Source organism: Heptranchias perlo, chromosome 9, assembly GCF_035084215.1.
Source record: "Heptranchias perlo isolate sHepPer1 chromosome 9, sHepPer1.hap1, whole genome shotgun sequence".
NCBI classification, from domain to species: domain Eukaryota; kingdom Metazoa; phylum Chordata; class Chondrichthyes; order Hexanchiformes; family Hexanchidae; genus Heptranchias; species Heptranchias perlo.
Window position 1 is genome coordinate 7,204,813 of NC_090333.1, and position 15,270 is coordinate 7,220,082.

The window sequence follows — 15,270 nt, forward strand, 5'->3', positions numbered from 1 at the left end:
CACACTCGGTCAAATGCTGCCTTGATGTCAAGGGCAGTCACTCTCACCTCACCTCTGGAATTCAGCTCTTTTGTCCATGTTTGGACCAAGGCTGTAATGAGGTCTGGAGTTGAGTGGTCCTGGCGGAACCCAAACTGAGCATCGGTGAGCAGGTTATTGGTGAGTAAGTGCCGCTTGATGGCACTGTCGACAAAACCTTCCATCACTTTGCTGATGATCGAGAGTAGACTGATGGGGCGGGAATTGGCCGGATTGGATTTGTCCTGCTTTTTGTGGACAGGACATACCTGGGCAATTTTCCACATTGTCGGGTAGATGCCAGTTTTGTAGCTGTACTGGAACAGCTTGGCTAGAGGCGCAGCTAGTTCTGGAGCACAAGTCTTCAGCACGACAGCTGGGATGTTGTCGGGGCCCACAGCCTTTGCTGGATCCAGTGCACTCAGCCGTTTCTTGATATCACGTGGAGTGAATCGAATTGGCCGAAGACTGGCTTCTGTGATGGTGGGGATATCGGGAGGAGGCCGAGATGGATCATCCACTCGGCACTTCTGGCTGAAGATGGTTGCAAACGCTTCAGCCTTGTCTTTTGCACTCATGTGCTGGACTCGACCATCATTGAGGAAGGGGATGTTTGCAGAGCCTCCTCCTCCCGTTAGTTGTTTAATTGTCCACCACCATTCACGACTGGATGTGGCAGGACTGCAGAGCTTTGATCTGATCCGTTGGTTGTGGAATCGTTTCGCTCTGTCTGCAGCATGTCGCTTCCGCTGTTCAGCATGCATGTCGTCTTGAGTGGTTGCTTCACCAGGTTGGCACCTCATTTTTTGGTACGCCTGGTGCTGCTCCTGGCATGCTCTTCTGCACTCCTCATTGAACCAGGGTTGATCCCCTGGCTTGTTGGTAATGGTAGAGTGAGGAATATGCCGGGCCATGAGGTTACAGATTGTGCTGGAATACAATTCTGCTGCCAGCAGATTTCATGAGGTCCAGAGTCAATGTTGAGGACTCCCAGGGCTCACTCCCTCCTGACTGTGTGTCACTGTACCGCCACCTCTGGTGGGTCTGTCCTGCTGGTGGGACAGGACATCCCCAGGGATGGTGATGGAAGAGTCTGGGACGTTGGCTGAAAGGTATGATTCTGTAAGTTTGGCTATGTCAGGCTGTTGCTTGACTGGTCTGTGGGACAGCTCTCCCAATTTTGGCACAAGTCCCCAGATGTTAGTCAGGAGGACCTTGCAGGGTCGACTGGGCTTGGTGTTTTTTTGCCGTTGTCGTGTCCGGTGCCGAGTGGTCCGTCCGGTTTTATTCTTGTCATGACTTTTCGTAGCGAGATTTTACAACTGAGTGGCTTGCTGGGCCATTTCAGAGGGCAATTAAGAATCAACCACATTGCTGTGGGTCTGGAGTCACATGTCGGCCAGACCGGGTAAGGACGGCAGGTTTCCTTCCCGAAAGGACATTAGTGAACCAGATGGGTTTTTAGGACAATCCGGTAGTTTCATGGCCATTATTACTGATACTCGTATTTTAATTCCAGATTTTTATTTAATTAATTAAATTTAATGAATTGAATTTAAATTCACCAGCTGCCGTGGCGGGATTTGAACTAATGATTCTGGATTTTAGTCCAGGCCTCTGGATTACTAGTCCAGTAACATAACCACTATGCTACCGTACACATTGCGGTAAAATGTTCCACATTCTTACCACTCACTGACTAAAGAAGTTTTTCCTGAATTCCCGATTGGATTTATTTGTGACTATCTTATAGTTTTGGATTACCTCCAGTTTGGCACTCGGCCACAAGCGGAAAATTACGAACATATGAAGATACGAGAGCTGGAGTAGGCCATTCAGCCCCTCGAGCCTGCTCTGCTATTTGGTAAGGTCATGATTGATCTGATTGTGACCTCAACCCCACTTACCTGTCTACCGACTATAACCTTTGACTCCCTTGTTAATCAGGAATCTATCTTCCTCAGCCTGAGAAATATTCAATGACCCTGCCTCCACCGCTCTCTGGCAAGGGAGTTCCACAGACTCACGACCCTCTGAGAGAAAAAATTCCTCCTCACCTCCGTCTTAAATGGGAGACCCATTATTTTTAAACTGGTGGCCCCTAGTTCCAGTATCTCCCACAAAGGGAAACCTCCTCTCATCATCTACCCCTTCTAGTCCCCTCAGGACCTTGTATGTTTCAATAAGATAACCTCTCGTTCTTCTAAACTCCAGTGTATACAGGCCCAACTTATCCAACCTTTCCTGAAAAGATAACCCCCTCCTCTGAGGAATCAGTCGAGTGAACCTTCTCTGAACTACCTCCAAGCAATTATTTCCTTGCAGCATATGCTAAAGAGGAACAACCTCTCAGAACTTCCATCTCCACAATAGTGCAGGTGAGAGGAACTGAACAACATGAGGAAAAGGAGCTCACATCCCAATACTCCATTCCAAGTGTTGGTGCTCAATACACTTCAAAGGACAACTTAAACTAAATAAACTCTTATTACATGCAACTTTAGAGTTACAGTTTAAAAAAATTTCCATTCAAGGTACCTGGTGTCAAATCAAGCATTTCTACCATGAGACCAGCAAGACTAGATCAGAATATAGTTCCTGAGAAAGAGAAACAGCCCACACTGCACCAGTGTGACATTTTTCCATTTCCCACACCAACCATCCTGTGTTCTCAAATGAGACTGCCTATTTAGTGCTGCAGTTTAGTTCATCACAGTTTTGTGATTTGGGCCCTTTGATTTGGACTGAGACTATCAAACATGCATCATCCAAGCTGACACTTTTGTGCAGTATTGAGAGAGTGCTGCATTGTTGGAGGGGTTGACTTTTGGATGAGATGTTACAGTGGATCTAATAGAACGCTGGCAATATTGAAGATCAGGGAGTTCTCTTGGTGTCCTGGCCAACACTTTTCTCTCAACCAACATCAGCAGAAACACATTAACTGTTCATTCATGCAACTTGCTGTTTGTGGGACCTTGCTCTGCACATATCAGCAGAATTGTATTCCAGCACAATCTGTAACCTCAGAGCCTGGCATATTCCACTCTCTACCATTACCAACAAGCCAGGGGATCAACCCTGGTTCATTGAGGAGTGCAGAAGAGCTTGTCAGGAGCAGCACCAGGCGTACCTAATAATGAGGTGCCAACCGGGTGAAGCTACAACACAGGACTACATGTATGCTAAACAGCAGAAGCAACATGCTATACACAGAGCTAAGTGATTCCACAACAACCAACGGATCAGATCAAAGCTCTGCAGTCTTGCCACATCCAGTCGTGAATGGTGGTGGACAATTAAACAACTAACGGGAGGAGGAGGCTCTGTAAACATCCCCATCCTCAATAATGGCAGAGACCAGCACGTGAGTGCAAAAGACAAGGCATGAAGCGTTTGCAACCATCTTCAGCCAGAAGTGCCGAGTAGATGATCCATCTCGGCCTCCTCCTGATATCCCCACCATCACAGAAGACAGTCTTCAGCTATTTCGATTCACTCAACGTGATATCAAGAAACAGCTGAGTGCATTGGATACATCAAAGTTTATGGACCCCGACAACATTCTGACTGTAGTGCTGAAGACTCGTGCTCCAGGACTAACGACGCCTCCAGCCAAACTGTTCCAGTACAGCTACAACACTGGCAACTAACCAACAATGTGGAAAATTGCTCAGGTATGTCCTGTCCATAAAAATCAGGACAAATCCAATCCGGCCAATTACTGCCCCATCAGTCTGCTCTCAATCATTAGCAAAGTGATTGAAGGTGTCGTCGACAATGCTCTCAAACGACATTACTCACCAAAACTTGCTCACCGATGCTCAGTTTGGTTCCCGCCAGGACTACTCAGCTCCAGACCTCATCACAGCCTTGGTCCAAACATGGACAAAAGAGCTGAATTCCAGAGGTGAGGTGAGAGTGACAGCCCTTGACATCAAGGCAGCATTTGACCGAGTGTGGCACCAAGGATCCCGAGTAAATTTGAAGTCAATGGGAATCAGGGGGAAAACTATCCAGTGGCTGGAGTCATACCTAGCACAAAGGAAGGTGATAGTGGTTGTTGGAGGCCAATCATCTCAGCCCCAAGACATTGCTGCAGGAGTTCCTCAGGGCAGTGTCCATGGCCCAGCCATCTTCAGCTGCTTCATCAATGACCTACCCTCCATCATAAGGTCAGAAATGGGGATGTTCACTGTTGATTGCACAGTGTTCAGTTCCATTCGCAACCCTTCAGATAATGAAGCAGTCCTGGACAACATCCAGGTTTGGGATCATAAGTGGCAAGTAACATTCGTGCCAGATAAGTGCCAGGCAATGACCATCTCCAACAAGAGAGAGTCTAACCACCTCCCCTTGGCATTCAACTGCATTACCATCGCGAAATCCACCACCATCAGCATCCTGGGGGTCAGCATTGACCAGAAAATTAACTGGACCAGCAACATAATTTCTGTGGCTTCAAGAGCAAGTCAGAGGCTGGGTATTCTGTGGCAAGTGACTCACCTCCTGACTCCCCAAAGCCTTTCCACCATCGACCAGGCACGAGTCAGGAGTCTGATGGAATACTCTCCACTTGCCTGGATGAGTGCAGCGCCAACAACACTCAAGAACTCCACACCATCCAGGACAAAATGTTGGTGTTCAGAGGGAATTCGGTGTCCTGGTACACAAAACACAGGAAGTTCACATGCAGGTACAGAAAGCAATTGGTATGTTGGCCTTTCTTGCAAGGGGGTTGGAGTCCAAGAGTAAGGAAGTCTTGCTACAATTGTAAGATTCTCAAAATTCACAGATCTCCCAAAACTCAGAGAAAAACCCTAAAGAAAAGGACTTTGGAATTTACCTTTTCCCTGAGTATGGAAAACTTTGACCATTGACTAAAATCCTAAGATGGAAGGATAGGTGAGAGGTCACCAGACGAATCCACAACACACACTGTGGAATGTGGGAGAATGACTGCTTCAGACATGTCTCTGTTTTAATGCAAAACCTACAGCAGGTGGTCAACACTCACTGCCATTGAAAGAGGCTACTGCTCCAGACATGGTGGGGCCACATCTTTGTTTTAAAGCAAAACCGATCAACACCTAGGACGTTGGATACAAAAGGAAGCCTTGAGTGACAAGCTCGAAAAATAGGAATTAACAATGACCAATTGGGAGAAGCAATTGCAACATGATGAGGGAGCATCAAAAAGCCATCAAAGATTCTTAAGGACTTTGTCTGAACTGTTTAAACAGGCATGAAGTGTTTTTTTCAAAGTGACGAAGGCCGTTGTAAGAGAGGGATATAGAAGTGGAAAATCGAAACCTCTCTCTCTCTCTCTCTGGTTCTTGCTGGCGCTTGTGTGCTGCTTGTCTTGTTCTGGCTGTCTCTGGAAGGAAGAGCAGCTTCAGCGAACAACAAGGCGAGGGGGCAACAGGAAAGCAGTTCGACAGGGAAGGTCAGTAGCTCCAGAAGCAGGCTGACACACAAGAAGAAACCAGAGCAACAGCCCCAGTGACCATCAGACACCTCGCGGCAACAAGGGCCTTACGAAACAACCAACCGAATATTGCCACTAACCATTAACTCTGGCCCTTTAGAGTCCAACTTAGCTAGTATAGTGGGATTTGGAGGGGTGAGGTATCATTCTACTATAATTTCCCTCGTGTGTACCGAAGTGTTCCCCATTTTATTAGAGTGTTAAGATTGTTGTGTTGTATTTTCTCTCTTGAATAAAGGTCAAAGTTTCTTGCACCAAAACCAGTTGTCTGCTGCACTTTGTCACAACTAAGTCCAAGGTTGAGAACGCAGGGAGTGGGAGCGATTCGAACTGCTCAGAAGTCAGAGGCGAAGCTGACACACACCACCACCCCCTACAAATTGTACAGGGGCTTATGGAGACCACACCTGGAATACTGTGTGCAGTTTTGGACTCCTTACCGAAGGAAGGATATACTTGACCCCTGGGGACGGTGCAGCGAAGGTTCACTCCATTGATTCCTGGGATGAGAGGGTTGTCCTATGATGAGAGATTGAGTACAATGGGCCTATACTCTCTGGAGTTTAGAGGAATGAGAGATGATCTCATTGAAACATATAAGATGCAGAGAGGGCTTGACAAGGTAGATGCTAAGAGGCTGCTTCCCCTGGCTGAAGAGTCAAGAGCTCGAGGGCACAATATCGGGATAAGGGGTCAGCCATTAAGGACTGAGATGAGGAGCAATTTCTTCGCTCCGAGGGTTGTGAATCTTTGGAATTCTCTACCCCAGAGGACTGTGGATGCTCAGTCGTTGAGTACATTCAAGGCTGAGATGGATAGATTTTTGAATCGAGGGGAATCAAGGGATATGGGGATCGGGCGGGAAAGTGGAGTTGAGGTCGAAGATCAGCCATGATCTTATTGAATGGCGGAGCAGGATCGAGGGGCTGCATGGCCTAGTCCTGCTCCTATTTCTTATGTTCTTATGTTCAAATAGCATAGATGCATTTAATGGGAAGCTGGATAAACGCATGGGGGAAAGCGCTAGAAGGATATACTGATAGGGTTAGATGAAGAGGGGTGGGAGGAGGCATCGATCATTTGGGCCGAATGGCCTGTTTTGGTGCTGTCCATTCTGTGTGTGTAATTCTATGTAAAACCTTGTTGATATGCAACTGAAAGTGGTTCACATTGTTACAAAATGGCAACAGATACTGAATCCATCGTTTATGGGGAAATTTTGTATCGAGCATAATGAATGAAATGTTTGTGAAAAACTCCAATGACGGCAGCAGAGAAGAGCTTCACTCCCTTAGTGACCTCATCAACCATCAAACCAATAAAGAACAGTGCTCTACTCACACTGACACAACAGACTGTAAGAAACTTGATAATTTTTTTTCTATTTCAAAATATACTTTATTTCATCATATTTAAAGATACACACAGTTCAACGTAAAAAGACACAATTTCAATCAATATAGTTCGAACCAATACAATGCAGATCGTACACACTATGATCTCATTATTACAATTCAAAACACAGCACATAGCATCGAATACATTTTGTACAATACAAAGTGGGATGGCCTTACTCGGTGGCCTTTCCCCATAGAGCCTTTGCTTGGGCTGCACTTGCTTCAGTGCATCCCGCAGCATCTACTCCTGGACCTTGGAATGTGCCTGTTAGAAACACTCGGTCGTGGACAGCTCCTTCAGCTGGAAGACCAACAGATTTCGGGCCAACCAAAGGGCCTCCTTCACCGAGTTGCTCGTTTTCCAGCAGCAGTTGATATCTGTCTCGGTGTGTGTCCCTGGGAACAGGCCATAGAGCACAGCGTCCTGTATTACCCAGCTGTTGGGGATGAATCGGGACAGATACCAACGCATCTCTCTCCATACCTTCTGCGCGAAGGGGCAGTCCATCAGGAGGTTGACGACGGTCTTGTCCCCGCTGCATCCTCGAGGGCAGCTCGCGGTGGCACTGAGATTTCGTGCGTGTTGGAAGGACCGCACTCGGAGGCCCCTTCTCACCACCATCCAGGCTACATCTTGGTGCATGTTGGTCAGTTCTGGTGACAAGGGGTTCTGCCAAATGGTATCGACCATCTGGTCAGGGACTACCCGATCGGATCCACCCTCTCCTTTCCCTGCAGGACTCCCAGAAAGTTCCATGACGACCACCAATAAAGAACAGTGCTCGACTCACACTGACACAACAGACTGTATGAAGCTCACCAATTATGGTACAGAGGCAGGACACAGGGATTCAACCTTTGTGGGATTCTACTTGTAGGAACACAGGAATGTACAGGAGAGAAAAAGCCTATTTTGGACCATCTGGTCATTTCTAGAGTTTAAAAAGTAGAATACACAGATCCCTCAATTGAATTACCCACCATCTGACCTGCTCTTGTAGCCACGGCATTTATGTGTTATTTGTGACTTTGATTAGAGCAGATTCTGTGCTGTGGCAGGAGTGGAAACCTGATTGAAGGGATTAAACCATGGAGTTGCGTGAAAGGTGAGTTGAGATTTGAGAGGCAACAACACGCTCAAGGAGTTTGGAGATCAAACAGGGGTTGGAGATGGGGTGGTAGTTTGCAAGGACGGAGGGGTCGAGGGTGAGTTTTTGAGAAGGAGGAGTGATGATGTTGGTTTTGATAGGGAGCGGGGTGGGGGCAGTAACCTGAGGAGAGGGAACCATTTCCAATGTCAGCTAGCATGGGGGCCATGAAGGAAAATTGGGTGGTCAGCAGTTTAGGGGTAAATGGAGCAGGAGGTAGGTCTTGTTGACAAGATGGGCTCAGAAAGGGCTTGAGGGAAGACAAGGGAGAAACTAGAAAAAGATCCGGGGTCATATTCAGTTGCTGACAGAATACTTTCAGTAATTGTTTATTCCTATCGACATAAATGATTCACAAACAATTTGTTGCTAAGAAATAAAAACTTGTTGGCCGATTTGAAAGAACATTTCAGAATGTTGAATTTCCTGGACAGTTAGTCCATCTTGTTATGAACACTGTAGTTCAGAATTTTCACATTATTCTAAATTCACAAATGAATATCAAGTTAATGTGTACACTCTGCATCCTCCTTCAAGACAAGGTAGCCGTGTGTCTTTATGCTTCAGTACACCTGCACAAACAATCACTCTGGGAATCTACTGAGCGACTGAGGTCCACAGAATTCTTATTGAAGATCGTAACGTCAGGCACGGTGAAATCTGTAAATAGAAAAATATGGGATTAATGACAGAACCACGATAGAAAATGGAGATATTTTTAAAAGTGATGATTTTCCCCTCTGCATTTCAATACCATTGTTATGATTGTAACCTCAAAAGTATCTGGACAGATCTGTACATTGAGTGATGTATGGAGGAAAAAACTCAGACTCACAGATTGCAGTGATGTGTCAGCAGGTGATGACTGTCTATTATGCTGTGCTTTTAAAAAAATGTTTGTTCAGAAAACTTTCCACAGTCAAAGTGGGCAGTTGTTTACTTTGGCATTGACTTGAAAGAAATGCAAGGAGAGAGGCTCAAAGACATCTGCCATGGCTCTTCCTGAATGCTTTGCGTCTGACTTCACAAAAGAGGGGGACGATGCAGACATTGTAGTTAAGGAGGAGTGTGAAATATTGGACGGGATAAGCATAGTGAGAGAGGAAATATTAAGGGGTTTAGCATCCTTGAAAGTAGATAAATCACAAGGCCAGCATGAAATGTATCCCAGGCTGTTACGTGAAGCAAGGGAGGAAATAGCGGAGACTCTGACCATCATTTTCCAATCCTGTCTGGTTCCAGGCCTGGTGCTGGAGGATTGGAGGACTGCTAACGTTGTAACATTGTTTAAAACGGGAGAAAGGGATAGACCGAGTAATTACAGGCCAGTCAGCCTAACCTCATTTAGAAAGGCACGGATTAATCGAGGACAGTCAGCATGGATTTGTTCAGGGAAGGTCGTGTCAGACCAACTTGATCGAATTTTTTCAGGAGGTAACAAGGAGGGTCTATGAGGGTAGCATGTTTGATATCGTCTACATGGATTTTATCAAGGCTTTTGACAAGATCTCACATGGCAAACTGGTCAGAAAAGTAAAAGCCCATGGGATCCAAGGGACAGTGGCAAGTTGGATCCAGAATTGGCTTTTTTTTTATTCGTTCATGGGATGTGGGCATCGCTGGCAAAGCCAGCATTTATTGCCCATCCCTAATTGCCCTTGAGAAGGTGGTGGTGAGCCACCTTCTTTAACCGCTGCAGTCCGAGGGGTGAAGTTTCTCCCACAGTGGTGTTAGGTCGGGAGTTCCAGGATTTTGACCCAGCGACGATGATGGAACGGCGATATATTTCCAAGCCGAGATGGCGTGTGACTTGGAAGGGAACGTGCAGGTGGTGTTGTTCCCATGTGCCTGCTGCCCTTGTCCTTCTCGGTAGTAGAGATCGCGGGTTTGGGAGGTGCTGTCGAAGAAGCCTTGGTGAGTTGCTGCAGTGCATCGAAGCACAAGGTAATGGTCGACGGGTGTTTTTATGACTGGAAGACTGTTTCCAGTGGGGTTCCGTAGGACTCAGCACTAGGACCATTGCTTTTTCTGGTATATATCAATGATTTTGACTGAAATGTAGGGGGTATGATTGAGAAGTTTGCAGATGACACAAACGTTGGCCGTGTGGTTGATGGTGAGGAAGAAAGCTGTAGACTGCAGGAAGATATCAATGGACCAGTCAGGTGGACAAAAAAGTGTCAAATGGCATTCAATCCGGAGAAGTGTGAGGTAATGCATTTGTGGAGGGCAAACAAGGCAAGGGAATACACAATAAATGGGAGGATACTGAGAAGTGTAGAGGAACAGAGGGGCCTTGGAGTGTATGTCTACAGATCCCTGAAGGTAGGTCAGGTAGATAAGGTGGTTAGAATCAGAGAATCACAGCATCATAGAAAGATTATAGCATGGAAGATGCCATTCAGCCCATTGAGTCCGTGCCGGCTCTGCATCAGAACAATCCAGTTCGTCCCTCTCCCACGCCTTATCCCCGTAGCCCTGCAAACATTTTCCTTTCAAGTACTTTTCCAATTCCCTTTCGAAGACCATAATTGAATCTGCCTCCACCATCCCCTCGGGCAGTTCATTCCCGATCCTAACCACTCGCTGTGTGAAAAAGCTTTTCCTCATGTCACCTTTGGTTCTTTTCCAATCACCTTAAATATATGTCCTCTGGTTCTTGACCCTTCTGCCAACCCTATCTACTCTGTCGAGACCCTTCATGATTTTGAATACCTCTATCAAATTTCCTCTCAACCTTCTTTGTTCCAAAGAGAACAACCCCAGCTTCTCCAGTCTATCCACGTAACTAAAGTCCCTCATCCCTGGAATCATTCCAGTAAATCTCTTCTGCTCCCTCTCGAAGGCTTTCACATCTTTCCAAAAGTGCGGTGCCCAGAACTGGACACAATACTCCAGCTGTGGCCGAACCAGGGTTTTATAAAGGTTCATCATGACTTCCTTGCTTTTGTACTCCATGCCTCTATTTATAAAGCCCAGGATTCCATATGGTTTTTAACCACTTTCTCAACCTGCCCTGCCACCTTCAAAGATGTGTGTGTATACATCCCCAGATCTCTCTGTTCATGCACCCCTTTTACAATTGTGTCCTTTAGTTTATATTGCCGCTCCTCGTTCTTCTTACCAAAATGTATCACCTTGCATTTTTCTGCATTAAATTTCATCTGCCACGTGTCCGCCCATTCCACCAGCCTGTCTATATCCTCTTGATGTCTATAACTATCCTCCTCACTGTTCACTACATTTCCAAGTTTTGTGTCATCTGCAAATTTTTTAACTGTGCCCTCTATACCCAAGTCCAAGTCATTAATATAATCAAGAAAAGCAGTGGTCCTCATACCAACCCCTGGGGAACACCACTGTATACCTCCCTCCCATCCGAAAAAATAAACGTTCACCACTATCCTCTGTTTCCTGTCACTTAGCCAATTCTGTATCCATGCTGCTACTGCCCCTTTTATTCCATGGGCTTCAATTTTGATGACGAGCCTATTATGTGGCACTTTATCAAACGCCTTTTGAAAGTCCATATACACCACATCAACTGCATTGCCCTCATCTATCCTCTCTGTTACCTCATCAAAAAACTCGATCAAGTTAGTTAAACACGATTTGCCTTGAACAAATCTGTGCTGGCTTCCCCTCATCAATCCACACTTGTCCAAGTGACTGCTAATTCTGTCCCAGATTATCGTTTCTAAAAGTTTCCCCCCACCGAGGTTAAACTGACTGGCCTATAGTTGCTGGGTTTATCCTTCCACCCTTTTTTGAACAAGGGTGAACATTTACAATTCTCCAGTCCTCTGGCACCGCCACCGTATCTAACGATGTTTGGAAGATTATGGCCAGTACCTCCGCAATTTCCACCCTTACTTCCCTCAGCAACGTAGGGTGCATCCCATCCAGACCGGGTGACTTATTTACTTTAAGTATAACTAGCCTCTCTGGTACCTCTTCTTCAACAATTTTTAATCCATCTGGTATCTCAACTATGTCTTCCATTACTGAGACCCTGGCAGCATCTTCTTGCTCGGTAAAGGCAGATGCACAGTATTCATTTAGTACCTCAGCCATGCCCTCTACCTCCATGAGTGGTTCTCCTTCATGGTCCTTAATGGCCCCACCCCTCCTCTTACTACCCCTTTACTGTTCACATGCCTATAGAAGACTTTTGCATTCCCATTTATGTTGGCCGCCCATCTATTCTCATATTCTCTCTTTGCCCCTCTTATTTCCTTTCTCACTTTCCCTCTGAACTTTCTATATTCAGCCTGGTTCTCGCTAAGAAGGCAAATGGGATACTTTCCTTTATTGGCCGAGGCATAGAATTTAAGAGCAAGGTGGTTATGCTTGAACTGTATAAAACACTAGTTAGGCCACAGCTGGAGTATTGCATACATTTCTGGTCATCACATTACAGGAAAGATGTAATTGCACTAGAGAGGGTACAGAGGAGATTTATGAGGATGTTGCCAGGACAGGAGAATTTTAGCTAAGAGGAAAAATTAGTTCGGCTGGGGTTGTTTTCTTTGGAACAGAGGAGGCTGAGGGAAGATTTAAATGAGGTGTATAAAATCATGAGGGGCCGAGCGAGAGTGGATAGGAAGGACCTCGTTCCCTCAGCAGAGGGATCAATGACCAGGTGGCATAGATTGAAAGTAATTGGTAGAGGGGAGTTGAAGAAAAATGTTTTCATCCAGAGGGTGGTGAGGGTCTGGAACTCACTGCCTGAAAGGGTGGTAGAGGCAGAAACCCTCATTGCATTTAAAGGGTACTTGGATATGCACTTGAAATGCCACAACCTACAGGGCTATGGACCAGGAACTGGAAAGTGGGATCAGGCGAGATGGCTCTTTATTGGTCGGCACAGACATGATGGGCCGAATGGCCTCCTTCTGTACCGTAAATTTCTATGATTCTATATTAGGGTATTCCACTGTCACATATTAACAAATTCTGAACTATATTTTGTTGCAGCAACTTTCAAAGTCTGCCTGCAGTGAGTTGCACAATAATGAATCAAGGAATATCTTGCGATGATGCCGACTGCAGCATTCCCAGCGACCTGGATATTCCCACCCTCTCCACCTCCCATCACATCAGGGAAGGCCTCCAGCAGATGCTTGGCCGCACTGCCACTGGTAATGCAACCCACCTCGCACTGCTGACCACAGAGGTCACCAGGAGAGGGGTGGTGGTTATCCCTGGGCAGCAGCTGAAGACCTGATGAAGCCTCTTTTGGAGGGTCAGGGCCCCGGTAGTGGGCAACTCTCCCTCTGCCCAGACCCCAAGAATGTACCTTGCTTAGGCCTCAGCAACCTGCCCAACCCTCGTCGACAGAGGGAAATTCGGGAAACCGTGGTGTGATATCCTTTCCTCTTTCTCAGAAGTCGGATTTTCTCAGTATTCTCACATATATATATTGCGCTATTTTCTCAAATAAATACATTTGTAGAAAAGAAATGACTCTATTTGTGCAATTCACCACTCTAAAATGATACGAACATTTATCCTAAAGTAAGTAAAAGAAGAAATTCAGGATCTGAAGTCTTTATTGCTTGTTACCTGATAAGTAATGCAGAATAGGCAAGTTAACAGGTTTGCAGGAATGTGAAGAGGTTACTGAAATGTAAATCTGTCACCAATATCCCTTTAGGAGTGGAAAGGCCACTCATCACTTGGACTTGGAACTTGCTGGTTCAGAGGTCTTTCTACACCATTAACTGAGAGTCTTATTCCATTTTGGGTCGGAATTGCTTCAATGCTTTTGTTTGATAGCAAACGTACAAATCCTATTGAAAGAGCTGGAAATGCTCGAGAGCACAGGATAACGGAAACTAGAAGAAAGAAAAGAAAAAGGAGAACAGAAAAGAAAAAGAGAAAAGATCGAAAAAGAAAAAAGAGGAAAGCAAAGAAAGGAAAGAACTTGCCTTATCATTCTCAAGAAAAAAAGGGAAAAGAAAAAAAGTGTCCTTTTCTCACCCAGCCCATGATTAACTTGATAAGATGAAGTAATGTTTCCAGCTCTTTCAGCTTTAATGATGCTCACGGGTCCTATTGAGCAGTGTGATATCCCTGACAGCTCTCTGCATTGTCAATTCAGTGCCTGCTCTAAACTGGTTCCTGTGCCCATTGGTACAATTGCCAGCGGGCTCCAGTCTGCTAACATGGAAAGATTAGATCAGTGGACTGATTCGCCGTCCCCCATTCTGACAACTTTGCTTCCTGTTCGACGAAACGATCACTTTACCTCGAGAAATCAGTTAAAGATATTAAAGATCAAGTATGGTCTTACTTACGTATTATTCAATGCAGCACCAATTTTATTGCCTTCTTTGTCTCATCATTTTCATCCATGAGATGGTTGGACCAAAATCTCACGCACAGAGTTCGTCAAACAATATTGTGAAAGAAGAAAACTGTGTCAGGAATAAAGAGCAGGACAATTCTTGCTGGGTAATATTACAAAGTAAATAAAGATAAAATGGGACACAGACCTCCCTCCCCCCAACACTGAGTTTCACATGTTGGCAACGGGGAGGGCAAGTGATTAACTAAGGACTACTAAATATATGTGCCAAGATTAGACTTGAGGGGAATTTTTTTAACCGGTACCACAATTGTTTTATATTTACACAATCCCCACTTTCCTGGAGCAACACAACTGAAACACTTACTTTGGAAACATCACATTTTATTTTGTGAAATACGTGTTCCCGTAAAAATTTAAATTGCTTTTCATGAATAGACAATTGTAAAGCACTCAGGTGGAATAAAATTCAAATGGTTACATTGTCTTGTAATATTACAATTAAATAAAAATACTAGCAGTACACAGGATACTATTATCTGGTCCGTTCACCCCCCCTTAATGGAGGAAAGATGAAAATTAAAGTTATCGAGGTTCAAAATGATAACCAATCAAAATAAAATCATCAAAATCATTGTCAAGAATTAAGATGTGCATAAAACAGACAACACGCGTGTGCATATCAGAATTGGATTATTACCCAACGGGAAAGCTGACTTGTTTTCTGAATTGTAAATAATTAGCGGCAAGATGTTTTAACCTGCACGATCATTAAGCATTATGAAAGTCAATACAGATTTGATGCATTTTGTAAACAACTTGAGATGCCTGAAGTGACCAGATCTTGGAGTACAAATTGTATTCGTACATTTTCTTTTCATTGAATAGAAATTCGTTAGCTCGACAAAA

At 45.1% G+C, this 15,270-nt stretch overlaps 1 protein-coding gene across 1 annotated transcript in view; it reads left to right on the plus strand.

Annotated features, from left to right (window-relative positions):
• Positions 1-13,278, plus strand: part of LOC137325633 (di-N-acetylchitobiase-like) — a 42,721-nt gene extending 29,443 nt beyond the window's left edge. The window contains exon 8 of the mRNA XM_067990899.1: positions 13,029-13,278. Coding sequence (XP_067847000.1) covers positions 13,029-13,278 — 250 coding nt within the window. The remainder of the gene's footprint in view (positions 1-13,028) is intronic.
• Positions 13,279-15,270: the final 1,992 nt, after the last annotated feature.